Source organism: Coregonus lavaretus (assembly GCF_964263955.1).
Source record: "Coregonus lavaretus genome assembly, contig: HAP1_SCAFFOLD_7085, whole genome shotgun sequence".
In the NCBI taxonomy this organism is placed as follows: Eukaryota; Metazoa; Chordata; class Actinopteri; order Salmoniformes; family Salmonidae; genus Coregonus; species Coregonus lavaretus.
The window spans coordinates 1,192-28,862 of NW_028161033.1; the positions used below are offsets into that span (position 1 = coordinate 1,192).

General features: G+C 46.5%; 1 protein-coding gene across 1 annotated transcript; it reads left to right on the forward strand.

The window, feature by feature from the left end:
- Window positions 1-590: 590 nt before the first annotated feature.
- On the forward strand, window positions 591-27,375 carry LOC311121181 (cytosolic Fe-S cluster assembly factor nubp1-like). The gene is made up of 7 exons (XM_084195703.1): window positions 591-603; window positions 5,018-5,086; window positions 10,284-10,316; window positions 22,534-22,624; window positions 22,935-23,089; window positions 25,978-26,088; window positions 26,398-27,375. Exons 2-7 carry the CDS (start codon window positions 5,066-5,068, stop codon window positions 26,551-26,553), a joined length of 567 nt encoding a protein of 188 aa, XP_084051829.1. The 5' UTR covers window positions 591-603; window positions 5,018-5,065; the 3' UTR covers window positions 26,554-27,375.
- The last annotated feature ends 296 nt before the right edge of the window (window positions 27,376-27,671 follow it).

Here is a 27,671-nt window from a genome sequence, read left to right on the forward strand (position 1 = left end):
TCTCTCTGTCCCCGTGTCCTGTACTGTGGGAGGGTCACACAGATGGTGACACCACTGAAGAGGTAACACTTCAACCTCTCTCTGTCCCCGTGTCCTGTACTGTGGGAGGGTCACACAGATGGTGACACCACTAAAGAGGTAACACTTCAACCTCTCTCTGTCCCGTGTCCTGTACTGTGGGAGGGTCACACAGATGGTGACACCACTAAAGAGGTAACACTTCAACCTCTCTCTGTCCCGTGTCCTGTACTGTGGGAGGGTCACACAGATGGTGACACCACTAAAGAGGTAACACTTCAACCCCTCTCTGTCCCGTGTCCTGTACTGTGGGAGGGTCACACAGATGGTGACACCACTAAAGAGGTAACACTTCAACCCCTCTCTGTCCCGTGTCCTGTACTGTGGGACGGTCACACAGATGGTGACACCACTAAAGAGGTAACACTTCAACCCCTCTCTGTCCCGTGTCCTGTACTGTGGGAGGGTCACACAGATGGTGACACCACTAAAGAGGTAACACTTCAACCTCTCTGTCACTTCAACCTCTCTGTCCCGTGTCCTGTACTGTGGGAGGGTCACACAGATAGTGACACCACTAAAGAGGTAACACTTCAACCCCTCTCTGTCCCGTGTCCTGTACTGTGGGAGGGTCACACAGATAGCTGACCACAGTCGGTGTGATCGGACGGACACTGTGTGCCATGCTTCCCAAACTCCTCTTTATGATCAGACCACGTAGTACCGTTAAAACACATCATATCACAGGTTTTTCATTCAACTGTTCAGTTCACCTCTTGAGCAAGCAGTATTTGTTCTCAAATGAAATACCAAGCTAAATTAAAACACACACTCTCACTGCCTCTCCCTGGTGAAGGCTAGAGAAGTGTCTCTAGAACAGAGGGGGGAGGAAGTATTTAACACACACTCTCACTGCCTCTCCCTGGTGAAGGCTAGAGAAGTGTCTCTAGAGGAGGGAGGAAGTATTTAACACACACTCTCACTGCCTCTCCCTGGTGAAGGCTAGAGAAGTGTCTCTAGAACAGAGGGGGGAAGTATTTAACACACACTCTCACTGCCTCTCCCTGGTGAAGGCTAGAGAAGTGTCTCTAGAACAGAGGGGGGAAGTATTTAACACACACTCTCACTGCCTCTCCCTGGTGAAGGCTAGAGAAGTGTCTCTAGAACAGAGGGAGGAAGTATTTAACACACACTCTCACTGCCTCTCCCTGGTGAAGGCTAGAGAAGTGTCTCTAGAACAGAGGGGGGAAGTATTTAACACACACTCTCACTGCCTCTCCCTGGTGAAGGCTAGAGAAGTGTCTCTAGAACAGAGGGGGAGGAAGTATTTAACACACACTCTCACTGCCTCTCCCTGGTGAAGGCTAGAGAAGTGTCTCTAGAACAGAGGGGGAGGAAGTATTTAACACACACTCTCACTGCCTCTCCCTGGTGAAGGCTAGAGAAGTGTCTCTAGAACAGAGGAGGGAGGAAGTATTTAACACACACTCTCACTGCCTCTCCCTGGTGAAGGCTAGAGAAGTGTCTCTAGAACAGAGGGGGGAGGAAGTATTTAACACACACTCTCACTGCCTCTCCCTGGTGAAGGCTAGAGAAGTGTCTCTAGAACAGAGGGGGGAAGTATTTAACACACACTCTCACTGCCTCTCCCTGGTGAAGGCTAGAGAAGTGTCTCTAGAGGAGGGGGGAGGAAGTATTTAACACACACTCTCACTGCCTCTCCCTGGTGAAGGCTAGAGAAGGGTCTCTATAGGAGGGGGGAGGAAGTATTTAACACACACTCTCACTGCCTCTCCCTGGTGAAGGCTAGAGAAGTGTCTCTAAAACAGAGGGAGGAAGTATTTAACACACACTCTCACTGCCTCTCCCTGGTGAAGGCTAGAGAAGTGTCTCTAGAACAGAGGGGGGAGGAAGTATTTAACACACACTCTCACTGCCTCTCCCTGGTGAAGGCTAGAGAAGTGTCTCTAGAACAGAGGGGAGGAAGTATTTAACACACACTCTCACTGCCTCTCCCTGGTGAAGGCTAGAGAAGTGTCTCTAGAGGAGGGAGGAAGTATTTAACACACACTCTCACTGCCTCTCCCTGGTGAAGGCTAGAGAAGTGTCTCTAGAACAGAGGAGGGAGGAAGTATTTAACACACACTCTCACTGCCTCTCCCTGGTGAAGGCTGGAGAAGTGTCTCTAGAACAGAGGGGGGGGGAAGTATTTAACACACACTCTCACTGCCTCTCCCTGGTGAAGGCTAGAGAAGTGTCTCTAGAGGAGGGAGGAAGTATTTAACACACACTCTCACTGCCTCTCCCTGGTGAAGGCTAGAGAAGTGTCTCTAGAACAGAGGGAGGAAGTATTTAACACACACTCTCACTGCCTCTCCCTGGTGAAGGCTGGAGAAGTGTCTCTAGAGGAGGGGGGAGGAAGTATTTAACACACACTCTCACTGCCTCTCCCTGGTGAAGGCTAGAGAAGTGTCTCTAGAGGAGGGAGGAAGTATTTAACACACACTCTCACTGCCTCTCCCTGGTGAAGGCTAGAGAAGTGTCTCTAGAGGAGGGAGGAAGTATTTAACACACACTCTCACTGCCTCTCCCTGGTGAAGGCTAGAGAAGTGTCTCTAGAGGAGGGAGGAAGTATTTAACACACACTCTCACTGCCTCTCCCTGGTGAAGGCTAGAGAAGTGTCTCTAGAACAGAGGGAGGAAGTATTTAACACACACTCTCACTGCCTCTCCCTGGTGAAGGCTAGAGAAGTGTCTCTAGAACAGAGGGAGGAAGTATTTAACACACACTCTCACTGCCTCTCCCTGGTGAAGGCTGGAGAAGTGTCTCTAGAACAGAGGAGGGAGGAAGTATTTAACACACACTCTCACTGCCTCTCCCTGGTGAAGGCTAGAGAAGTGTCTCTAGAACAGAGGGGGGAAGTATTTAACACACACTCTCACTGCCTCTCCCTGGTGAAGGCTAGAGAAGTGTCTCTAGAGGAGGGAGGAAGTATTTAACACACACTCTCACTGCCTCTCCCTGGTGAAGGCTAGAGAAGTGTCTCTAGAGGAGGGAGGAAGTATTTAACACACACTCTCACTGCCTCTCCCTGGTGAAGGCTAGAGAAGTGTCTCTAGAACAGAGGGAGGAAGTATTTAACACACACTCTCACTGCCTCTCCCTGGTGAAGGCTAGAGAAGTGTCTCTAGAACAGAGGGGGGAGGAAGTATTTAACACACACTCTCACTGCCTCTCCCTGGTGAAGGCTAGAGAAGTGTCTCTAGAACAGAGGGGGGAAGTATTTAACACACACTCTCACTGCCTCTCCCTGGTGAAGGCTAGAGAAGTGTCTCTAGAACAGGGGGGGGAAGTATTTAACACACACTCTCACTGCCTCTCCCTGGTGAAGGCTAGAGAAGTGTCTCTAGAACAGGGGGGGGAAGTATTTAACACACACTCTCACTGCCTCTCCCTGGTGAAGGCTAGAGAAGTGTCTCTAGAACAGAGGGGGGAAGTATTTAACACACACTCTCACTGCCTCTCCCTGGTGAAGGCTAGAGAAGTGTCTCTAGAACAGAGGGGGGAGGAAGTATTTAACACACACTCTCACTGCCTCTCCCTGGTGAAGGCTAGAGAAGTGTCTCTAGAACAGAGGGGGGAGGAAGTATTTAACACACACTCTCACTGCCTCTCCCTGGTGAAGGCTAGAGAAGTGTCTCTAGAGGAGTGGGGAGGAAGTATTTAACACACACTCTCACTGCCTCTCCCTGGTGAAGGCTAGAGAAGTGTCTCTAGAGGAGGGAGGAAGTATTTAACACACACTCTCACTGCCTCTCCCTGGTGAAGGCTAGAGAAGTGTCTCTAGAACAGAGGGGGGAAGTATTTAACACACACTCTCACTGCCTCTCCCTGGTGAAGGCTAGAGAAGTGTCTCTAGAACAGAGGGGGGAAGTATTTAAACACACACTCTCACTGCCTCTCCCTGGTGAAGGCTGGAGAAGTGTCTCTAGAACAGAGGGGGAGGGAGGAAGTATTTAGGATGTTGGAGGAACACTTGGGCCTTTATATCGTGAAAGGGATGGCCTAGACAAAGGCAGGTGCTCACACAGGAAATAATCTGAGCCCTGAGAGGAAGTGACATGACCTGAAGACATCAGAGAATCACTCTGGAGGAGAAAGGAGGCAGGGAGAGCTTGGCGGAGGGGGAGGAGGGTTTGTGTGAAGGGGGGGGTTACTGATGCCCTTTAGCTTCTCTCTAGTTTTGTTACTTCCTCAGAGAGAGAGAGAGAGAGAGAGGGAGCAACGCCAAAGGTCTACACTGCTGGCGTGGGGAGTGATTTAACCGTAACACAGCTTAATGGACATAATCTGCGTTTCCAGGGGATCGTTAACGCCCTGAGGTCCATGTCCTCTGACATGGGAAACCTATGTTTGCCAAAGCAAGTTAAAAGAAAGACCAGATGAAAACCAACCAAGTGAATGAAACAAAACAAAGACGACAACATTATCAGTCAACATTAGAGAGAATAACAACGTTTAAAATGTATTGTTCCATAAGCTATTTAGTGTTCTCTCTCTCTCTCTTTCTGTCTCTCTTTCTGTCTCTGTCTCTCTTTCTGTCTCTCTTTCTGTCTCTGTCTCTCTCTCTCTCTCTGATGACGGTAACCGCTAGAGTCATCCTGACCAGTGGTGGTGTAGGAGGGTCTGTTCTGGTTTCAGTACTATGAAAACACCAGCCTGGTACCAGTCTGTTTAGCTAACATCCGGCTCTGTACCTCTGCTCAAACGAACCCTTGGGAGTACCTGATCTCAGTGTTTGTCTCCCTCTGGTGGTCACAAATGGAACAGCGCCTCAGGCTGGAGGCTCACTTGCTGTAGCAGAACTCACTGCTGCCCCTCTGTGGCCAGAGGAGGGTGTTCGTACGCTATTGACTATGTGATGCCCACTGACTCTGCTTGGTGTTTACTGGAGTCAATGTTCCACACCTTACTTACTTCCTTGTGTGTGTGTTCTAGGTTGCTCTCCTGGATGTAGATATCTGTGGTCCGTCCATCCCCAGGATCATGGGTCTGGAGGGAGAACAGGTGGGTTGTGTAGCAGTATACTCTCTCTGTCTCTGTGTCATGTGATTTGATATGTTTCTATCTCTCTCTCTCTGCTGTATTCCACAGGCCATAACACCTCTCTGCTCTACTCTGTCAGGTCCTATCTCTCTCTCTCTGCTGTATTCCACAGGCCATAACACCTCTCTGCTCTACTCTGTCAGGTCCTATCTCTCTCTCTCTGCTGTATTCCACAGGCCATAACACCTCTCTGCTCTACTCTGTCAGGTCCTATCTCTCTCTCTCTGCTGTATTCCACAGGCCATAACACCTCTCTGCTCTACTCTGTCAGGTCCTATCTCTCTCTCTCTGCTGTATTCCACAGGCCATAACACCTCTCTGCTCTACTCTGTCAGGTCCTATCTCTCTCTCTGCTGTATTCCACAGGCCATAACACCTCTCTGCTCTACTCTGTCAGGTCGTATCTTTCTCTCTGCTGTATTCCACAGGCCATAACACCTCTCTGCTCTACTCTGTCAGGTCCTATCTCTCTCTCTCTGCTGTATTCCACAGGCCATAACACCTCTCTGCTCTACTCTGTCAGGTCCTATCTCTCTCTGCTGTATTCCACAGGCCATAACACCTCTCTGCTCTACTCTGTCAGGTCCTATCTCTCTCTCTCTGCTGTATTCCACAGGCCATAACACCTCTCTGATCTACTCTGTCAGGTCCTATCTCTCTCTCTCTGCTGTATTCCACAGGCCATAACACCTCTCTGCTCTACTCTGTCAGGTCCTATCTCTCTCTGCTGTATTCCACAGGCCATAACACCTCTCTGCTCTACTCTGTCAGGTCCTATCTCTCTCTCTGCTGTATTCCACAGGCCATAACACCTCTCTGCTCTACTCTGTCAGGTCCTATCTCTCTCTGCTGTATTCCACAGGCCATAACACCTCTCTGCTCTACTCTGTCAGGTCCTATCTCTCTCTCTCTGCTGTATTCCACAGGCCATAACACCTCTCTGCTCTACTCTGTCAGGTCCTATCTCTCTCTCTGCTGTATTCCACAGGCCATAACACCTCTCTGCTCTACTCTGTCAGGTCCTATCTCTCTCTCTCTGCTGTATTCCACAGGCCATAACACCTCTTTGCTCTACTCTGTCAGGTCCTATCTCTCTCTCTCTGCTGTATTCCACAGGCCATAACACCTCTCTGCTCTACTCTGTCAGGTCCTATCTCTCTCTGCTGTATTCCACAGGCCATAACACCTCTCTGCTCTACTCTGTCAGGTCCTATCTCTCTCTGCTGTATTCCACAGGCCATAACACCTCTCTGCTCTACTCTGTCAGGTCCTATCTCTCTCTCTCTGCTGTATTCCACAGGCCATAACACCTCTCTGCTCTACTCTGTCAGGTCCTATCTCTCTCTGCTGTATTCCACAGGCCATAACACCTCTCTGCTCTACTCTGTCAGGTCCTATCTCTCTCTCTCTGCTGTATTCCACAGGCCATAACACCTCTCTGCTCTACTCTGTCAGGTCCTATCTCTCTCTCTGCTGTATTCCACAGGCCATAACACCTCTCTGCTCTACTCTGTCAGGTCCTATCTCTCTCTCTCTGCTGTATTCCACAGGCCATAACACCTCTCTGCTCTACTCTGTCAGGTCCTATCTGTCTCTCTCTGCTGTATTCCACAGGCCATAACACCTCTCTGCTCTACTCTGTCAGGTCCTATCTCTCTCTCTGCTGTATTCCACAGGCCATAACACCTCTCTGCTCTACTCTGTCAGGTCCTATCTCTCTCTCTCTGCTGTATTCCACAGGCCATAACACCTCTCTGCTCTACTCTGTCAGGTCCTATCTCTCTCTCTGCTGTATTCCACAGGCCATAACACCTCTCTGCTCTACTCTGTCAGGTCCTATCTCTCTCTCTCTGCTGTATTCCACAGGCCATAACACCTCTCTGCTCTACTCTGTCAGGTCCTATCTCTCTCTCTCTGCTGTATTCCACAGGCCATAACACCTCTCTGCTCTACTCTGTCAGGTCCTATCTCTCTCTGCTGTATTCCACAGGCCATAACACCTCTCTGCTCTACTCTGTCAGGTCCTATCTCTCTCTCTCTGCTGTATTCCACAGGCCATAACACCTCTCTGCTCTACTCTGTCAGGTCCTATCTCTCTCTCTCTGCTGTATTCCACAGGCCATAACACCTCTCTGCTCTACTCTGTCAGGTCCTATCTCTCTCTCTCTGCTGTATTCCACAGGCCATAACACCTCTCTGCTCTACTCTGTCAGGTCCTATCTCTCTCTCTGCTGTATTCCACAGGCCATAACACCTCTCTGCTCTACTCTGTCAGGTCCTATCTCTCTCTCTCTGCTGTATTCCACAGGCCATAACACCTCTCTGCTCTACTCTGTCAGGTCCTATCTCTCTCTCTCTGCTGTATTCCACAGGCCATAACACCTCTCCGCTCTACTCTGTCAGGTCCTATCTGTCTCTCTCTGCTGTATTCCACAGGCCATAACACCTCTCTGCTCTACTCTGTCAGGTCCTATCTCTCTCTCTCTGCTGTATTCCACAGGCCATAACACCTCTCTGCTCTACTCTGTCAGGTCCTATCTCTCTCTCTGCTGTATTCCACAGGCCATAACACCTCTCTGCTCTACTCTGTCAGGTCCTATCTCTCTCTCTCTGCTGTATTCCACAGGCCATAACACCTCTCTGCTCTACTCTGTCAGGTCCTATCTCTCTCTCTCTGCTGTATTCCACAGGCCATAACACCTCTCTGCTCTACTCTGTCAGGTCCTATCTCTCTCTGCTGTATTCCACAGGCCATAACACCTCTCTGCTCTACTCTGTCAGGTCCTATCTCTCTCTCTCTGCTGTATTCCACAGGCCATAACACCTCTCTGCTCTACTCTGTCAGGTCCTATCTCTCTCTGCTGTATTCCACAGGCCATAACACCTCTCTGCTCTACTCTGTCAGGTCCTATCTCTCTCTGCTGTATTCCACAGGCCATAACACCTCTCTGCTCTACTCTGTCAGGTCCTATCTCTCTCTCTCTGCTGTATTCCACAGGCCATAACACCTCTCTGCTCTACTCTGTCAGGTCCTATCTCTCTCTCTGCTGTATTCCACAGGCCATAACACCTCTCTCTGCTCTACTCTGTCAGGTCCTATCTCTCTCTCTGCTGTATTCCACAGACCATAACACCTCTCTGCTCTACTCTGTCAGGTCCTATCTCTCTCTCTCTGCTGTATTCCACAGGCCATAACACCTCTCTGCTCTACTCTGTCAGGTCCTATCTCTCTCTCTCTGCTGTATTCCACAGGCCATAACACCTCTCTGCTCTACTCTGTCAGGTCCTATCTCTCTCTCTCTGCTGTATTCCACAGGCCATAACACCTCTCTGCTCTACTCTGTCAGGTCCTATCTCTCTCTCTGCTGTATTCCACAGGCCATAACACCTCTCTGCTCTACTCTGTCAGGTCCTATCTCTCTCTCTCTGCTGTATTCCACAGGCCATAACACCTCTCTGCTCTACTCTGTCAGGTCCTATCTCTCTCTCTGCTCTACTCTGTTACGTCAGCCTGTGTGTTTGATACCTTTCAATATGATATATATATATACGTAACAAAAATATAAATGCAACAATTTAAAAGATTTTACTGAGTTACAGTTCATATAAGGAAATCAGTCATTTGAAATAAATAAATTAGGCCCTAATCTATGGATTTCACATGACTTGGAATACAGATGTGCATCTGTTGGACATAGATACCTTAAAAACACAAACAAGTAGGGGCGTGGATCAGAAAACCAGTCAGTATCTGGTGTGACCTCCATTTGCCTCATGGCAGCGCGACACATCTCCTTTGCATAAAGTTGATCAGGCTGTTGATTGGGACCTGTGGAATGTTGTCCCACTCAAGTAAAAGTGAAAGTCACCCAGTAAAATATTTGGTTTTAAATATACTTAAGTATCAAAAAGTAAATCTAATTACTAAAATATACTTAAGTAAAAGTTTAAATCATTTCAAATTCCTTATCTCAAGCAAACCAGACGGCACCATTTTCTTCTTTTTTTTTTTTTTTTTTAATGGGTAGCCAAGGGCACACTGCAACACTCAGACATCATTTACAAACAAAGCATTTGTGTTTAGTGAGTCCGCCGGATCAGGGACAGTAGGGATGACCAGGGATGTTCTCTTGATAAGTGCGTGAATTGGACCGTTTTCCTGTCCTGCTAAGCATTCAAAATGTAACGAGTACTTTTGGGTGTCAGGGAAAATGTATGGAGTAAAAAATACATTATTTTCTTTAGGAATGTAGTGAAGTAAAAGTAGTCAAATACATAAATAGTAAAGTACAGATACCCCCAAATATGACTTATGTAGTACTTTTACTTAATTACTTTACACCGCTGCGCATTTGTGAATAAAAAGGCAAGTATGATCACATTTATAGTAAAATAAATGCTGCGGTAGCTGTTTTCAAAGTATTTCCCGCCATTTTATTTCATAGCTGGTTAATGAATCGCGCAGTCAAAGAACTACGAATCCTAAATAGCGTATTCCACCTCGCGCTGCAACACTGCCTGGCTGTGAGCCGTGCGCATGTGAAGAGCTGTGCACAGGCGTGAAAGTTGGTCTAATTTATACTGAACAAAAATATCAACGCAACATGTAAAGTGTTGGTCCCATGTTTCATGAGCTAAAATAAAATATCACATACATTAAGGTTGTGGGGCCAGTTGGACGTACTGGCAAATTCTCTAAAACGACGTTGGAGGCGGCTTATGGTAGAGAAATGAACATTAAATTCTCTGGCAACAGCTCTGTTGGACATTCCTGCAGTCAGCATGCCAACTGCACACTCCCTCAAAACATGAGACATCTGTGGCATTGTGTTCTGACAAAACTGCACATTTTAGAGTGGCCTTTTATTGTCCCCAGCACAAGGTGCACCTGTGTAATGATCATGCTGTTTATTCAGCTTCTTGATATGCCACACCTGTCCGGTGGATGGATTATCTTGGCAAAGGAGAAATGCTCACTAACAGGGATGTAAACACATTTGTGTGTAAAATCTGAGAAAAATAAGCTTTTTTTTTGTGCGTATGGAACATTTCTGGGATCTTTTTATTTCCAGCTCATAAAACATGGGACCAGAACTTTACATGTTGCGGTTTTTATATTTTTTGTTCAGTGTATAACCTGTCTGTCTGTGTGTCATAGGTCCATCAGAGTGGTTCTGGCTGGTCTCCTGTGGTGAGTCTGTCTTCAATAGACTACTGTCTGTCTGTCTGTCGTAGGTCCATTAGAGTGGTTCTGGCTGGTCTCCTGTGGTGAGTCTGTCTTCAATAGACTACTGTCTGTCTGTGTGTTGTTGTAGTTTGGACCAGGTACATTTTGGTGATAATTCACTTTCCTATGTTATAAGGAAGTGAAGTTTACCAAAACAAATGTGATTATTCACGTTCTGAATGGTTGTGTTTATTTAAATTCTCATTGTTTTATATGTGTCTTATTGTTATTTTGTTGTAATTTAACACCCTCCCCCCCCCCCCCCCCCCCATTTCGTGAGATCCAATTACGATCTTGTCTCATCGCTGCAACTCCCCAACGGTCTCGGGGGAGGCGAAGGTCGAGTCATGCGTCCTCCGAAACATGACCCTTCCAAACCGCGCTTCCTAACACCCGCTCGCTTAACCCGGAAGCCAGCTGCGCCAATGTGTCGGAGTAAACACGACCGAAGTCAGCTTGCCGGTTGTGACACAGCCTGGGATCGAACCCGGGTCTGTAGTGACGCCCCAGGCGCTGTGATGCAGTGCCTCAGACCGCTGCACCTAATCAGAGTCCCTTTTCTATTTTCTCTAACGTGTCATTAACCCCCTAAGGTCGATGTCTCCCCTGTGCGGAAATCTAATTAGCATAATACAGTCCCCATTTAAAAACCATTGCACTGGATGCGTCTCAATCCACAACATTCGCCGATGTGACCGAGCTAGAGCGGTGTTTGTCGGACCATGAGACATCCCGAAAATCGGTCTTCTCACAAAAAAATTCGTCTGTAGCTTCCGAACGGTTTGTAAACTAAACAGTCTCCATATAAACTTCCAGTAATACGACATTTTTAAAAAGCTTTGAAAATAAACAGCTTGGTATACGCTCAGTGGTCCCGTTTACATTTCTACAGAGAGAAGCTTGTTTTTGTGAGAAATCTACTAAAAAGAAGAAAATCGCTCTCTGTCTTACCTCTGTTTAATGTCCTCCGCATTGGAGAAGAAATATGTCTAGTTCAACGGGGAAGTGAGCCTGTCAGTTAGCCAGTAGCATTAGTTCTTAGCGGTCAACAGGGAAGTGAGCCTGTCAGTTAGCCAGTAGCATTAGTTCTTAGAGGTCAACAGGGAAGTGAGCCTGTCAGTTAGCCAGTAGCATTAGTTCTTAGAGGTCAACGGGGAAGTGAGCCTGTCAGTTAGCCAGTAGCATTAGTTCTTAGAGGTCAACAGGGAAGTGAGCCTGTCAGTTAGCCAGTAGCATTAGTTCTTAGAGGTCAACAGGGAAGTGAGCCTGTCAGTTAGCCAGTAGCATTAGTTCTTAGAGGTCAACGGGGAAGTGAGCCTGTCAGTTAGCCAGTAGCATTAGTTCTTAGAGGTCAACAGGGAAGTGAGCCTGTCAGTTAGCCAGTAGCATTAGTTCTTAGAGGTCAACGGGGAAGTGAGCCTGTCAGTTAGCCAGTAGCATTAGTTCTTAGAGGTCAACAGGGAAGTGAGCCTGTCAGTTAGCCAGTAGCATTAGTTCTTAGAGGTCAACAGGGAAGTGAGCCTGTCAGTTAGCCAGTAGCATTAGTTCTTAGAGGTCAACAGGGAAGTGAGCCTGTCAGTTAGCCAGTAGCATTAGTTCTTAGAGGTCAACAGGGAAGTGAGCCTGTCAGTTAGCCAGTAGCATTAGTTCTTAGAGGTCAACAGGGAAGTGAGCCTGTCAGTTAGCCAGTAGCATTAGTTCTTAGAGGTCAACAGGGAAGTGAGCCTGTCAGTTAGCCAGTAGCATTAGTTCTTAGAGGTCAACGGGGAAGTGAGCCTGTCAGTTAGCCAGTAGCATTAGTTCTTAGAGGTCAACAGGGAAGTGAGCCTGTCAGTTAGCCAGTAGCATTAGTTCTTAGAGGTCAACAGGGAAGTGAGCCGGTCAGTTAGCCAGTAGCATTAGTTCTTAGAGGTCAACAGGGAAGTGAGCCTGTCAGTTAGCCAGTAGCATTAGTTCTTAGAGGTCAACGGGGAAGTGAGCCTGTCAGTTAGCCAGTAGCATTAGTTCTTAGAGGTCAACAGGGAAGTGAGCCTGTCAGTTAGCCAGTAGCATTAGTTCTTAGAGGTCAACGGGGAAGTGAGCCTGTCAGTTAGCCAGTAGCATTAGTTCTTAGAGGTCAACAGGGAAGTGAGCCTGTCAGTTAGCCAGTAGCATTAGTTCTTAGAGGTCAACGGGGAAGTGAGCCTGTCAGTTAGCCAGTAGCATTAGTTCTTAGAGGTCAACAGGGAAGTGAGCCTGTCAGTTAGCCAGTAGCATTAGTTCTTAGAGGTCAACGGGGAAGTGAGCCTGTCAGTTAGCCAGTAGCATTAGTTCTTAGAGGTCAACAACAGGGAAGTGAGCCTGTCAGTTAGCCAGTAGCATTAGTTCTTCGAGATCAACAGGGAAGTGAGCCTGTCAGTTAGCCAGTAGCATTAGTTCTTAGAGGTCAACGGGGAAGTGAGCCTGTCAGTTAGCCAGTAGCATTAGTTCTTAGAGGTCAACAGGGAAGTGAGCCTGTCAGTTAGCCAGTAGCATTAGTTCTTAGAGGTCAACGGGGAAGTGAGCCTGTCAGTTAGCCAGTAGCATTAGTTCTTAGAGGTCAACGGGGAAGTGAGCCTGTCAGTTAGCCAGTAGCATTAGTTCTTAGAGGTCAACAGGGAAGTGAGCCTGTCAGTTAGCCAGTAGCATTAGTTCTTAGAGGTCAACGGGGAAGTGAGCCTGTCAGTTAGCCAGTAGCATTAGTTCTTAGAGGTCAACAGGGAAGTGAGCCTGTCAGTTAGCCAGTAGCATTAGTTCTTAGAGGTCAACGGGGAAGTGAGCCTGTCAGTTAGCCAGTAGCATTAGTTCTTAGAGGTCAACGGGGAAGTGAGCCTGTCAGTTAGCCAGTAGCATTAGTTCTTAGAGGTCAAAGGGGAAGTGAGCCTGTCAGTTAGCCAGTAGCATTAGTTCTTAGAGGTCAACAGGGAAGTGAGCCTGTCAGTTAGCCAGTAGCATTAGTCCGGCCTCCATTGATTTAATCGGCTTAATTCCGTCCTCCATTGTTTTAATCGCCTTAATTCCGGCCTCCATTGATTTAGTCGCCCTAATTCCTGGCCTCCATTGATTTAGTCGCCCTAATTCAAACCGTTTGAAGGGATTATGACGACATGAGGTTTGGACCATTTGGTTTTCTATTTTTTTTCCCGTTTTTAAATCAAGCTTTTATTATTTCAATTCATAGGATTCATACAATACATTTATAGATATATTTTTTAACCCCCCCCCACCCTCCACCGGCAATCTGATAGCATGTAAAATAAATAATGAGATAAAAACAAATTAATATTACATAGTAAATCTGCTGAACAATACATCATATAGTCTCAGAAATAGTGACAAGTTAATGATACACGTTCATGGGTGTAAAGGTCTGTGAGTTCAAAAATGTCCGCTGCTGCTTTCCCCCCCCCCATGTGTCCAGAGTGGACTCCTTGGCCCAGTGGATTCTGGTCCGTGGAGAGCTCCATAAGTACAATTTTTCATTAAATGTGAGCAGCCATTTTTGCGATGGAATCCACCTTTTTTTTATCAGCTGTGGTTCCTGCCCAACCACACTCTCCGTTTGGCGTTCTGACAAGTGCAATTCAGAGTCATAACAAAGCAACATCACTATTGAATCTGATGGCAGTATCTTCTCTATAAGTACAGAGATGACGTTGTTGACTTTCCCCCCCCTAGAATTCAACCACCCCCGGGGCATTTCCACCACCCCCGGGGCATTTCCACCACCCCCGGGGCATTTCCACAACGCATTCTGAAAAGTACCAAGGTCCCCTTGTGGTGTAGAACCCACATAATGGCGCTGGACTAATACATTTACATTTACATTTACGTCATTTAGCAGACGCTCTTATCCAGAGCGACTTACAAATTGGTGCATTCACCTTATAGCCAGTGGGATAACCACTTTACAAATATTTGTTTTATATATATTTATTTTTTTGGTGGGGTAAGGGGGGGGGGGGGGTTAGAAGGATTACTTTATCCTATCCCAGGTATTCCTTAAAGAGGTGGGGTTTCAAATGTCTCCGGAAGGTGGTGAGTGACTCCGCTGTCCTGGCGTCGTGAGGGAGCTTGTTCCACCATTGGGGTGCCAGAGCAGCGAACAGTTTTGACTGGCTAATACCCATGTGATATCTTTTTTTTGAGGTGTTCTATTTTTTTAAAATTAATTAATTGGTGATTGATGGTTTCTAGATGATCCAAATATATATATATTTTTTGCCATACTGTCTCCCAATTGATTTGTCTGTCAGCAAGTGTAAAATCATTCCCCCATACAGTGCGTAGAGTTAATGGGTTTTTGTGCAGCTAGATTTAATTGACTATAGATATCAGAAACAACTCTTGAGGGGCGTGTCCGTTTAGAAGTTTGACCAATGGGTGTACTGCTAGTCCTGCTCCCCGGGCGGACCCCATTGGCTGGCATGGATAGGGCGGAGTTGAAGGTAAAGACAAAAATGGTGAACCTGGGACATTTTAAAACACTGGTGGATTTCCTGGAAACTGACGAGTCCATTTCACATTGAAAATGTCTCTTTGAAAGTGTAAATACCCTTCTTAGAACAAGAATCTGATAGAAATGGTTTCTTACACGCTAAGAATGATTTATTACGCCATATTGGAGAGTACGAATGCCGTTTTTTAAGATTAGATCTCATATGCTTCTCTGTAGCTTTCCACGCATTTACTGAGTTACGCTATAATGGGGTCCCAAAACAATAATGCACATTGTTGTTAGGCGTTAATCCAGAAAATAATCAATCTTTGTAATCTAATTGGTGAAACTATTGACTCTTCAGTAGCACACAGAGGAACAGAGGCCTTAACCAGGTCTTCAGGAAATTCATGTGGTGCGACAGGTGATTGTTAAAATGTTAAATTTGGAACTGCAAGTCCACCTGATGCGTTTGTTTCTCTGTTGTGTTGCGTATATTTTAATCTGCGGTCTCTTTCTCCTCCAAATGAACTTCTTTATGACAGAGTCAAGTTTTTAGACCAGTAACATATATATATATATATATATATATATATATATATATATATATATATATATATATATATATATATATATATATATATATAGGAGGAGGCAGTTGGAACATGGAAGTCATCAAATTGATATGAGGGGGAGGACATTCCATTTTAATAATTGAGATTCTAGCATGCAAAGAAGCGGCCTTAGCGCACCATCTTTTTATGTCTTTTTTTGGGGGGGATCTTTTGAAAGGTTTGTAAGTAGTTCTTCCTGCCAGTATTGTGAATGGAGGGGGAAATGGTAATGCCTAAGTAGGTGATTTGTTTCTTAAAGTTTACATTTTAGTCATTTAGCAGACGCTCTTATCCAGAGCAACTTACAGCAAGTGAGTGCATACATTTTTTTTTTTTTTTCTTTTCATACTGGCCCCCCCCCCCCCGTGGGAATCGAACCCACAACCCTGGCGTTGCAAACGCCATGCTCTACCAACTGAGCTAAATCCCTTCACTGGGGATCATGGGAGGTAGTTGCATACTTCCCACAGCTGAGTTAAGAGGTAGTAGAGTTGATTTTTAGACCAGTTGATCTTGTAACCAGACCATGAGCTGAATGCTGTGAAAATAGACATTATTGTCCGGAGGGTTTTCTAAGAGTTTGTGACGTCATCTGCATACAGAGAAATTGCTCAATTGTTCAGTTTTTTTGATTTTTGATATGTGAGGAAGATTAATTTTGACGTGTGCTTTGTGCCACAGCAGGTTCAAGAGCAAATAGCATAGGGGAGGCGGGACAACCTTGTTGACATCCTGGTTGTATGGTAACATGGATTAGAATGGGTGGTGCAAGTAGATATAACATCCTGGTTGTCTGGTTGCCTGGGAAAGGATAAAGTAATCCTTCTAATCCTTCAACAATAACCGGAGTCCTGGATCATCCCAAAAGTTGAGAATGAGTTCAGGAGGTATTCCGTCAATACCGGGCGCTTTTATCTTTCTTCGTGGTTTAAAAAGAGCAGCTTTCAGTTCAGAAAAAGTGACAGGTTCCTCTAATAAAACCTGTTTCTTCTTGAGAGAGTTTTTTTTTGCAACGTAAAGGTTCTCCCAGGAACTGCCGACCCAAGCAGAAGTGTCAAAGCTATGTGAGGAACCGTATGATTCTGAATAATATGCTCTAAAAGTTGTATTTATTTCTGTAGGATCAGATATCAGTCCCTTTAGTAGGAGATCTGATCAGCTGTATTGATGACCTTGTTTAAGTCTCTTAGTAGGAGATCTGATCAGCTGTATTGATGGTCTTGTTTCAGCATGTTTAAGTCCCTTAGTAGGAGATCTGATCAGCTGTATTGATTATATTGTTTCAGCATGTTTAAGTCCCTTTAGTAGGAGATCTGATCAGCTGTATTGATGACCTTGTTTCAGCATGTTTAAGTCCCTTAGTAGGAGATCTGATCAGCTGTATTGATGACCTTGTTTCAGCGTGTTTAAGTCCCTTAGTAGGAGATCTGATCAGCTGTATTGATGATCTTGTTTCAGCGTGTTTAAGTCCCTTAGTAGGAGATCTGATCAGCTGTATTGATGATCTTGTTTCAGCATGTTTAACCTGCAGGGCCAGTAAGAGGCTAAGCCTTCTCCCTTGTAAATAGTATTTGCGTCTCAACATGTCGTTAAATTCCAGTCTACTTGTTTTCAGCTCAATTTCTCTCTCTCTGTTGAATAGTTGTTTTTTAAGAGAGAGGGCTTCCAGCATTTTATAATGATTTTCCAAATGACGACTGATTTTCTGAAGTCTTTAATTTCTGTAAATTAGAGAGGAAATATGTGTAGTGTTTCCTCTGATGAATCCTTTGACAGCTAACCATACCGTAGTTGAGTCCTCCACTGAGTGGTAATTTATTTCCCCAAAAATTATTTTAAATTGGATCTAAACTAAAAGATGGAAGTCAAGAGTTGTAAAGAATTATTAATCCTCCATCTCAGTGCGTTTTTCATTGGGGGAGATTAGAAATGTACAAAGAACGGGGATTATGATCAGATGGAATGGCCGATTTTAATGTTGTTTTTTTTATAAATACCAATGTTACCTGTAATATCAGTAATGGTTAAAACATAGTCAGTTCTCGATTTAAAGTCTTAAATCTACCAGACAAGCATGTTTAGTCCTTGGCTGTGGGATTATGAAATCTCCCAACAGTCATTTTAAGATCTTTTAAGAATTGGTTTAAGTGCATTGGAAGTATTCACTTGCGATGAGCTATGAGAAGGTCCAGATCTTTCTAGTTTTAGAATCGATAATGGCATTCACGTCAGTTCCAATACTAAACGTATAATCCGATTTTTAAATTGAGCAGGCTTCTGGTTACAGAAGGGAGAAAACCTTTGTCATATGAATTAGATACAGTGGGGGGAAAAAAGTATTTAGGCAGCCACCAATTGTGCAAGTTCTCCCACTTAAAAAGATGAGAGGCCTGTAATTTTCATCATAGGTACACGTCAACTATGACAGACAAAATTAGAAAAAGAAATCCAGAAAATCACATTGTAGGATTTTTAATGAATTTATTTGCAAATTATGGTGGAAAATAAGTATTTGGTCAATAACAAAAGTTTCTCAATACTTTGTTATATACCCTTTGTTGGCAATGACACAGGTCAAATGTTTTCTGTAAGTCTTCACAAGGTTTTCACACACTGTTGCTGGTATTTTGGCCCATGTGAAGACTTACTGTCACGATCGAGGTAAGGAGTAGACCAAGGCGCAGCGTGATGAACAAACATACTTTAATTAGTTAAAGTTTAAACATGAATACAAAACAAGAAACGACTCGTGACGTCCACGGTATCAATGACCGAACACGGAACAAAAACCCACAACCACAAAGGGAAAAACATACAGTTTAAATATGGCTCCCAATCAGAGACAACCAGCCAACAGCTGACACTCGTTGCCTCTGATTGGGAGTCACTCAGGCAAACACAGAAATCAACACAACAGAATTACCAACATAGAAATACACACATAGAATGAACACACCCTGGCTCAACATAATGAGTCCCAGAGCCAGGGTGTGACAGTACCCCCCCCTAATGGCGCGGACTGCGACTGCGCCTCCACTAAACAAAACAGGGGAGGGCTGGGTGGGCATACCTCCTCGGCGGCGGTTCTGGCTCCGGCCTTGACCACCACCCTCCAATACACCCCCCATAGCGCCCCTGGTCCAGTCTGGCCCCGCCGGCTGGAGCCGAACTGGACTTAGCAGGAGCGGTTAGCTTCAGCTCCATAGTGGAGCAGTTGACCGGTACCTTACCAGGCACCGGTGACCCAGGCACGGGTTGTGCTGGACTGACGACGCGCACCCCTGGCTTGGTGCGTGGAGGAGGAACGGGCCTTACCAGGCTGACGACTCGCACCCCTGGCTTGGTGCGTGGAGGAGGGACGGGCCTTACCAGGCTGACGACTCGCACCCCTGCCTTGGTGCGAGTGGCAGGAACAGGCCGGGCCGGGCTGGCGACGCGCACCGTATACTTGGTGCGAGTGGCAGGAACAGGCCGGGCCGGGCTGGCGACGCGCACCGTAGACTTGGTGCGTGGAGCAGGGACAGGCCGGACTGGGCTGGCGACGCACACCGTAGGCTTGGTGCGTGGAGCAGGGACAGGCCGGACCGGGCTGGCGACGCACACCGTAGGTTTGGTGCGTGGAGCAGGGACTGGCCGGACTGGGTTGGCGACGCACACCGTAGGCTTGGTGCGTGGAGCAGGGACAGGCCGAACCGGGCTGTGGAGACGGATAGGAGCCCTGGAGTGAAGAGCGGCCACAACCCGTCCTGGCTGAATGCCTACCCTCACACACTCTGTGTGAGGCATCCGCACAGGACGTACAGGGCGGTGTATCCGTAACCTGGTGGCCTCCAGAATCCGCCCCTCTTTTGCCTCCGTCAGCCCCGTCGTCCATGCCGTGTGCCCCCCCCTAAAAATTTTCTGGGGTTGCCTCTCGACCGCCCGACGACGACCCTGATCACGCCGTTGCTCCTCTCTACGGCGCGCCTCCACCGTCTCTTCTCCCGGCGCTTCCTCCCATGTCCAGCCCAAGAGCTGCCCCTGGACACGCTGCTTGGTCGTTGCATGGTGGGTTTTTCTGTCACGTTCGTCAGGGAGAGACCAAGGCGCAGCGTGATGAACAAACATACTTTAATTAGTTAGTTTAAACATGAATACAAAACAAGAAACGACTCGTGACCTCCACGGTATCAATGACCGAACACGGAACAAAAACCCACAACAACAAAGGGAAAACATACAGTTTAAATATGGCTCCCAATCAGAGACAACCAACGACAGCTGACACTCGTTGCCTCTGATTGGGAGTCACTCAGGCAAAACATAGAAATCAACACAACAGAATACCAACATAGAAATACACACATAGAATGAACACACCCTGGCTCAACATAATGAGTCCCAGAGCCAGGGTGTGACACTTACAGAAAACGTTTGACCTGTGTCATTGCCAACAAAGGGTATATAACAAAGTATTGAGAAACTTTTGTTATTGACCAAATACTTATTTTCCACCATAATTTGCAAATAAATTCATTAAAAATCCTACAATGTGATTTTCTGGATTTTTTTTCCTCATTTTGTCTGTCATAGTTGACGTGTACCTATGATGAAAATTACAGGCCTCTCTCATCTTTTTAAGTGGGAGAACTTGCACAATTGGTGGCTGCCTAAATACTTTTTTTCCCCACTGTACAAATGCTGTTTTCCTTCCATACACAGTGGAACATATGTAAAATCAATCTGCCCTGTTGATAATTTCCAGTACATTGTGTTTATGTAGAATAAGCACCCCCCTTTTTAGATTTAGACGTAAAGCAGGAAGCAGCTGCTAGTTTGTAGTATTTGTTTTGAAGTCTACGGGCATCACCCTCTATAAGGTGGTCCTCTGTAGCTCAGCTGGTAGAGCGCGGCGCTTGTAACGCCAAGGGTAGTGGGTTCGATCCCCCCGGGGACCACCCATACGTACAAATGTATGCACACATGACTGTAAGTCGCTTTGGATAAAAAGCGTCTGCTAAATGGCATATTATTATATTATTATAAAAGATGTGTCTCTTGCAATGAGAGCAATGTCAACCGTATTCCTATGTAATACACGTCAAGACATTTTGATTCGCTTATTTGGCTCATTGGAACCCCTCAGATTCCAGGAAATGACCACTAAATTAGCCATGGTCCATCTGTGGTGATGTGAACACCAGTTTGATGGATATAAGGGGAGAAGAGTAACTTAAGACGACTATAAAACGACTATAAAATGACTATTCAGTTGCCAACTAAATCGTTGTAAACCAGATGTTCCAGGAAAAAAAACCAGTTAACATAGCCATTGTTGAATAAAAATCACATGTAAAATGACAAAACGCTTCAGATTGCCATTCCACCCCAATAATAACCCTGCAAAACGTATCAAAACAATTTTAAACAAAGTATCCCTCCCTTCCCTTCCCTGACAGGTTAGGACACAACAGTCCTCCCTCTCTACTCAATGTTAGACCCGTGACTGAACCCAGCGGTGTCTAATCACTAAAACCCTCCCAATACCCCCCCCCCCCCCTCCCTGAATAACTCACTCCATTTCCTAAATGTTTTGCATTAACTGACACAATGGAGATATGAGCACGGCAAGAGATGCGGGGAAACGAACCCACAACCCTGGCGTTGCAAGCGCCATGCTCTACCAACTGAGCTACATGGGGACCCTAAAATATGGAGAACTAACTTTGCAAAATAATTCAGTGGCGATGGTCGACCTCTTCTCTAGCCACGCAGTTGTTGTCATAGCAACGTGAGACAAGTTAGCTAGCCAGCTACCCCCCCAGACGAAGTTATCACACGAAACGTTGTGAACGTAACTTAGTTAGTAAAAATACAATTTTAGTTTATTAGAAGCTAGATAAACTTTCAACAACAACATGTAGGTTATACTGAACACCACTGAAGAGATAATCAGTTAGCTAGCTAGCTAGCTAGCTAGCTAGCTAGCTAGCTAACAGTTGTGTGACGATGACTTACTTAACTAGCTGCTAACGTTAGCTGTATCGTTACTGGCCCAATCACCCAGCTAGCTGGAAAAGCTAGTGCATAATGATCACAAATAATTAGATCAAATATTCTTCAACTCCTTGGAGTTGTAGATAAATCCTCTTGACCAGTTCCCTTATTCCCATAGGTTCCCCGGTGCTTGCATGGCCACGTTGTTTGAGTTTTCCCCTCCTCACAACAGGGGACCGGCGGTGTAGTCACTGCGCGGTGCTCGTGGTTGTCCTCTCCCAGTGACGTCACAAACTACTCTGCGTCTTGTGCTGTGGTGAATGACAGGCGCGCTCCCCCCCGTGTGTGTGTGTGGCCCGGAGCGTTGCTGGATAGACGAGGAATGACCTGGATGACCCCCCTCAGTCCTGAGTTTGTTCCGGACCCCGTTGAAGACTTTTGCGGCGTTGGGAGGTGTGCGTGCTGTAGTCAGGGCAAAAAAACCGCAGCACTTTACCGGCGTGGTGAATGAGCTCTGCTTCTCTGGCTCCTTGTAGAATGGCTTGGCGGTCGTCGTACCGGAGGACCTTGAAGATCAGCGTCCTCGGTTCTGTGTGATGCATCACCAGTCTCAGGACCCGAGTAGATGCGACGAGCTCTTTCTGTCTCAACCTTTTGTGAGATATGGATGGGATCCATTTTAGGGATCGTTCTCTGTAGGAATTCGACCGGGATCGTCAGTCTCGTCTCCTTCTTCTTTTTAAAGAAATGAATCTTCCATTTGAGCGACGTGAGCGGTCCTCCATTTCAGCCATCTTGAGCTGCATCAACAGTCGTTGATTTTAAAATATGAAAAAGAGATATTGGGTTTGCAGCGCTTCTAGTGACCATAACGCCCGTTGGTCACGTGACCTCTCGGACCATTGTCTTTAAAAAAAAAAAAGGATTATCTACACAATTAACATTATTTTACCCGTTGGTCAAAAGATGCGTCTTTGATTGGACACCCTAATGAATATGACAAGAGGCAGAAATCAAATCACAAGCCAGTTACTTTATTAGATATGTTCTGTGTTTCAGTACGTAGAGGGTAACCCGTGTGTGTGTGTTTCAGTACGTAGAGGATAACCCGTGTGTGTGTGTGTGTGTGTTTCAGTACGTAGAGGATAACCTTGCCGTCATGTCCATTGGCTTCCTACTCAGTAGTCCTGATGATGCTGTTATATGGAGAGGACCCAAGAAGAATGGTAACACTGTGTGTGTGTGTGTGTGTGTGTGTGTGTGTCTGTGTGTGTGTGTGTGTGTGTGTGTGTCTCTGTGTGTGTGTGTGTGTGTGTGTGTGTGTGTGTGTGTGTGTGTGTGTGTGTGTATAGCTGACACAGTGTCAACAGTCAACGGGACTTCCTGGATAAATGGAGGTTCAGTTAAAGGCTAAGATAAAAAAAAATATATATATATATATCCAGTGTGAATGATGATGTGATGTGGACTTTCATTGGTTTATTGGCTGTGAGGCTGTGATCTGATTGGCTGTGGTGGTGCTGTACTTCCTGTCAGGGATGATCAAGCAGTTCCTGCGTGACGTTGATTGGGGGGATCTGGATTACCTCATCGTGGACACGCCCCCTGGCACCTCTGACGAGCACCTGTCTATCGTCCAGTACCTTAGCTCCGCCCACATCGACGGGGCCGTCATCGTCACCACCCCGCAGGTAACTACGGCTTACTATAGCAACTAGCGTCGTGGAAAATCTAATCAGAAGGAAGAGAGATTAGTAGATTCTTCAAAACAACTTTTTATTTTATTATAAGAATTGCAATTCTGGAGCGGTTAACGATCACTAGAGTTGGGTCTCAGCTTTTATAACCATTTTGTCTACGTGGCGGTTTAGCAGGTGTGCGAGATACATGATGGGGAAACAAAAGCGTACAAACGATCGATTAACGGCAGTTTTTTTTTTCTTACTTCCATTCTGCTGATAGCATTGCTGCCTCTGTTCTCTCCATATCTCCACACAGCTGTGCCCTTTGAAAGATACCGAAAATGAACAGAATGGACTGAGACGCTGCGGTCACTCTCTGACGGCCCTTTTTGTCTTTGACCACGTGACTTAAAAGTTACTCAGAAACAAGAGCGGAAAAAACACTGGCTTCTTCTTACGCAATCATACAAAACGCATGATAACATACGCACTATACGCACATGTACATGTGGATTTTGTGTTATAGACGTGTGGTAGTGGAGTAGAGGGCCTGAGGGCACACAGTTAGTGTGTTGTGAATTCTGTAATGAATGTAATTGTAATGTTTAAAAAAAAAAAATGTATAACTGCCTTAATTTTGTTGGACCCCCTCAGGAAGAGTAGCTGCTGCCTTGGCATGAACTAATGGGGATCCATAATAAACCCCAGGAAGAGTAGCTGCTGCCTTGGCAGGAACTAATGGGGATCCATAATAAACCCCAGGAAGAGTAGCTGCTGCCTTGGCAGGAACTAATGGGGATCCATAATAAACCCCAGGAAGAGTAGCTGCTGCCTTGGCAGGAACTAATGGGGATCCATAATAAACCCCAGGAAGAGTAGCTGCTGCCTTGGCAGGAACTAATGGGGATCCATAATAAACCCCCAGGGAAGAGTAGCTGCTGCCTTGGCAGGAACTAATGGGGATCCATAATAAACCCCAGGAAGAGTAGCTGCTGCCTTGGCAGGAACTAATGGGGATCCATAATAAACCCCAGGAAGAGTAGCTGCTGCCTTGGCAGGAACTAATGGGGATCCATAATAAACCCCCAGGGAAGAGTAGCTGCTGCCTTGGCAGGAACTAATGGGAATCCATAATAAACCCCAGGAAGAGTAGCTGCTGCCTTGGCAGGAACTAATGGGGATCCATAATAAACCACAGGAAGAGTAGCTGCTGCCTTGGCAGGAACTAATGGGGATCCATAATAAACCCCAGGAAGAGTAGCTGCTGCCTTGGCAGGAACTAATGGGGATCCATAATAAACCCCCAGGAAGAGTAGCTGCTGCCTTGGCAGGAACTAATGGGGATCCATAATAAACCCCAGGAAGAGTAGCTGCTGCCTTGGCAGGAACTAATGGGGATCCATAATAAACCCCAGGAAGAGTAGCTGCTGCCTTGGCAGGAACTAATGGGGATCCATAATAAACCCCAGGAAGAGTAGCTGCTGCCTTGGTAGGAACTAATGGGGATCCATAATAAACCCCAGGAAGAGTAGCTGCTGCCTTGGCAGGAACTAATGGGGATCCATAATAAACCCCAGGAAGAGTAGCCGCTGCCTTGGCAGGAACTAATGGGGATCCATAATAAACCCCCCAGGGAAGAGTAGCTGGTTTAAGGCTCATACAGAGCATGTGCATAAAAAAAGTTTGTAATTTCCCACAATACTAGGTAGCTGCACGTTACTATGGCAACCAGGTAGTTTATATATACAGTGCCTTGCAAAAGTTATTCATCCCCCTTGGCGTTTTTCACTATTTTGTTGCATTACAACCTGTAATTTTTAATGGATTTTTATTTGGATTTCATGTAATGGACATACACAAAATAGTCCAAATTGGTGAAGTGAAATGAAAAGAAGATAACTTCTTTCAAGAAATTCAAAAAAATAAATAACGGAAAAGTGGTGCGTGCATATGTATTCACCCCCTTTTGCTATGAAGCCCCTAAATAAGATCTGGTGCAACCAATTACCTTCAGAAGTCACATAATTAGTTAAATAAAGTCCACCTGTGTGCAATCTAAGTGTCACATGATCTGTCACATGATCTCAGTATATATACACCTGTTCTGAAAGGCCCCAGAGTCTGCAACACCACTAAGCAAGGGGCACCACCAAGCAAGCGGCACCATGAAGACCAAGGAGCTCTCCAAACAGGTCAGGGACAAAGTTGTGGAGAAGTACAGATCAGGGTTGGGTTATAAAAAAATATCAGAAACTTTGAACATCCCACAGAGCACCATTAAATCCATTATTAAAAAATGGAAAGAATATGGCACCACAACAAACCTGCCAAGAGAGGGCCACCCACCAAATCTCATGGACCAGGCAAGGAGGGCATTAATCAGAGAGGCAACAAAGAGATCAAAGATAACCCTGAAGGAGCTGCAAAGCTCCACAGCGGAGATTGGAGTATCTGTCCATAGGACCACTTTAAGCCGTACACTCCACAGAGCTGGGCTTTACGGAAGAGTGGCCAGAAAAAAGCCATTGCGTAAAGAAAAAATAAGCAAACACATTTGGTGTTCGCCAAAAGGCATGTGGGAGACTCCCCAAACATATGGAAGAAGGTACTCTGGTCAGATGAGACTAAAATTGAGCTTTTTGGCAATCAAGGAAAACGCTATGTCTGGCGCAAACCCAACACCTCTCATCACCCCGAGAACACCATCCTCCCACCATTTGCTCTCTGTTATGGCTGGTGGTCAGATCAATCATAAAGTCCTGTTAGACTACCCAGTCATAACTCAACCTAACAGGACTTTAACTCGCCCCCCTCTCTCTCTCTCTCTCTCTCTCTCTCTCTCTCTCACCCCCCCCCCCCCCCCCCCTCTCTCACCCCTCCCTCTCCCTCCTCTCCAGGAGGTATCTCTTCAGGATGTAAGGAAGGAGATCCGGTTCTGTCAGAAGGTCCAGCTGCCCATCATAGGAGTGGTGGAGAACATGAGTGGATTTGTCTGTCCCAAATGCAAGGTATGAGTATCACACACACACACACACACACACATAGACACACTCACACACACACACACAGAGACACACACACACACACACACACACACATACATGAATGCACGTCAGACACAATATGTAACTTTCTCTTATAGACAAACACACCATTCATCGGCATGATGGGTAACCCTTTATCTCTCCCTCCTCCATCTCTCCCCCCTCCATCTCTCCCCCTCCATCTCTCCTTCCTCCCTCTCTCCCCTCTCTCCCCTCTCTCTCCTCCCCTCGCCTCCCCTCTCTCTCCCCCCCCCCCTCTCTCTCCCCCTCTAGAACACGTCTCAGATCTTCCCCCCCACCACTGGAGGAGCAGAGAGGATGTGTGAAGAGATGAACCTTACTCTGTTAGGACGAGTCCCACTGGACCCCAGGATAGGTACTGGACTACGGATAGCTGTGTTAGGACCGGTCCTACTGGACTACGGATAGCTGTGTTAGGACCGGTCCTACTGGACTACAGATAGCTGTGTTAGGACCGGTCCTACTGGACTACAGATAGCTGTGTTAGGACCGGTCCTACTGGACTACAGATAGCTGTGTTAGGACCGGTCCTACTGGACTACAGATAGCTGTGTTAGGACCGGTCCTACTGGACTACAGATAGCTGTGTTAGGACCGGTCCTACTGGACTACGGATAGCTGTGTTAGGACCGGTCCTACTGGACTACAGATAGCTGTGTTAGGACCGGTCCTACTGGACTACAGATAGCTGTGTTAGGACCGGTCCTACTGGACTACAGATAGCTGTGTTAGGACCGGTCCTACTGGACTACAGATAGCTGTGTTAGGACCGGTCCTACTGGACTACAGATAGCTGTGTTAGGACCGGTCCTACTGGACTACGGATAGCTGTGTTAGGACCGGTCCTACTGGACTACAGATGGCTGTGTTAGGACCGGTCCTACTGGACTACAGATAGCTGTGTTAGGACCGGTCCTACTGGACTACAGATAGCTGTGTTAGGACCGGTCCTACTGGACTACAGATAGCTGTGTTAGGACCGGTCCTACTGGACTACAGATAGCTGTGTTAGGACCGGTCCTACTGGACTACAGATAGCTGTGTTAGGACCGGTCCTACTGGACTACAGATAGCTGTGTTAGGACCGGTCCTACTGGACTACAGATAGCTGTGTTAGGACCGGTCCTACTGGACTACAGATAGCTGTGTTAGGACCGGTCCTACTGGACTACAGATAGCTGTGTTAGGACCGGTCCTACTGGACTACAGATAGCTGTGTTAGGACCGGTCCTACTGTGTTAGGACCGGTCCTACTGGACTACAGATAGCTGTGTTAGGACCGGTCCTACTGGACTACAGATAGCTGTGTTAGGACCGGTCCTACTGGACTACAGATAGCTGTGTTAGGACCGGTCCTACTGGACTACAGATAGCTGTGTTAGGACCGGTCCTACTGGACTACAGATAGCTGTGTTAGGACCGGTCCTACTGGACTACAGATAGCTGTGTTAGGACCGGTCCTACTGGACTACGGATAGCTGTGTTAGGACCGGTCCTACTGGACTACGGATAGCTGTGTTAGGACC

Coding starts and splice junctions, on each gene's coding strand:
- LOC311121181 (XM_084195703.1), top strand. CDS start 5,066: ATGGGTCTGGAGGGAGAACAG. Junction 22,625..22,934: donor GAGAGGACCCAAGAAGAATG/GTAACACTGTGT, acceptor ACTTCCTGTCAG/GGATGATCAAGCAGTTCCTG. Junction 26,089..26,397: donor TTGTCTGTCCCAAATGCAAG/GTATGAGTATCA, acceptor CTCCCCCTCTAG/AACACGTCTCAGATCTTCCC.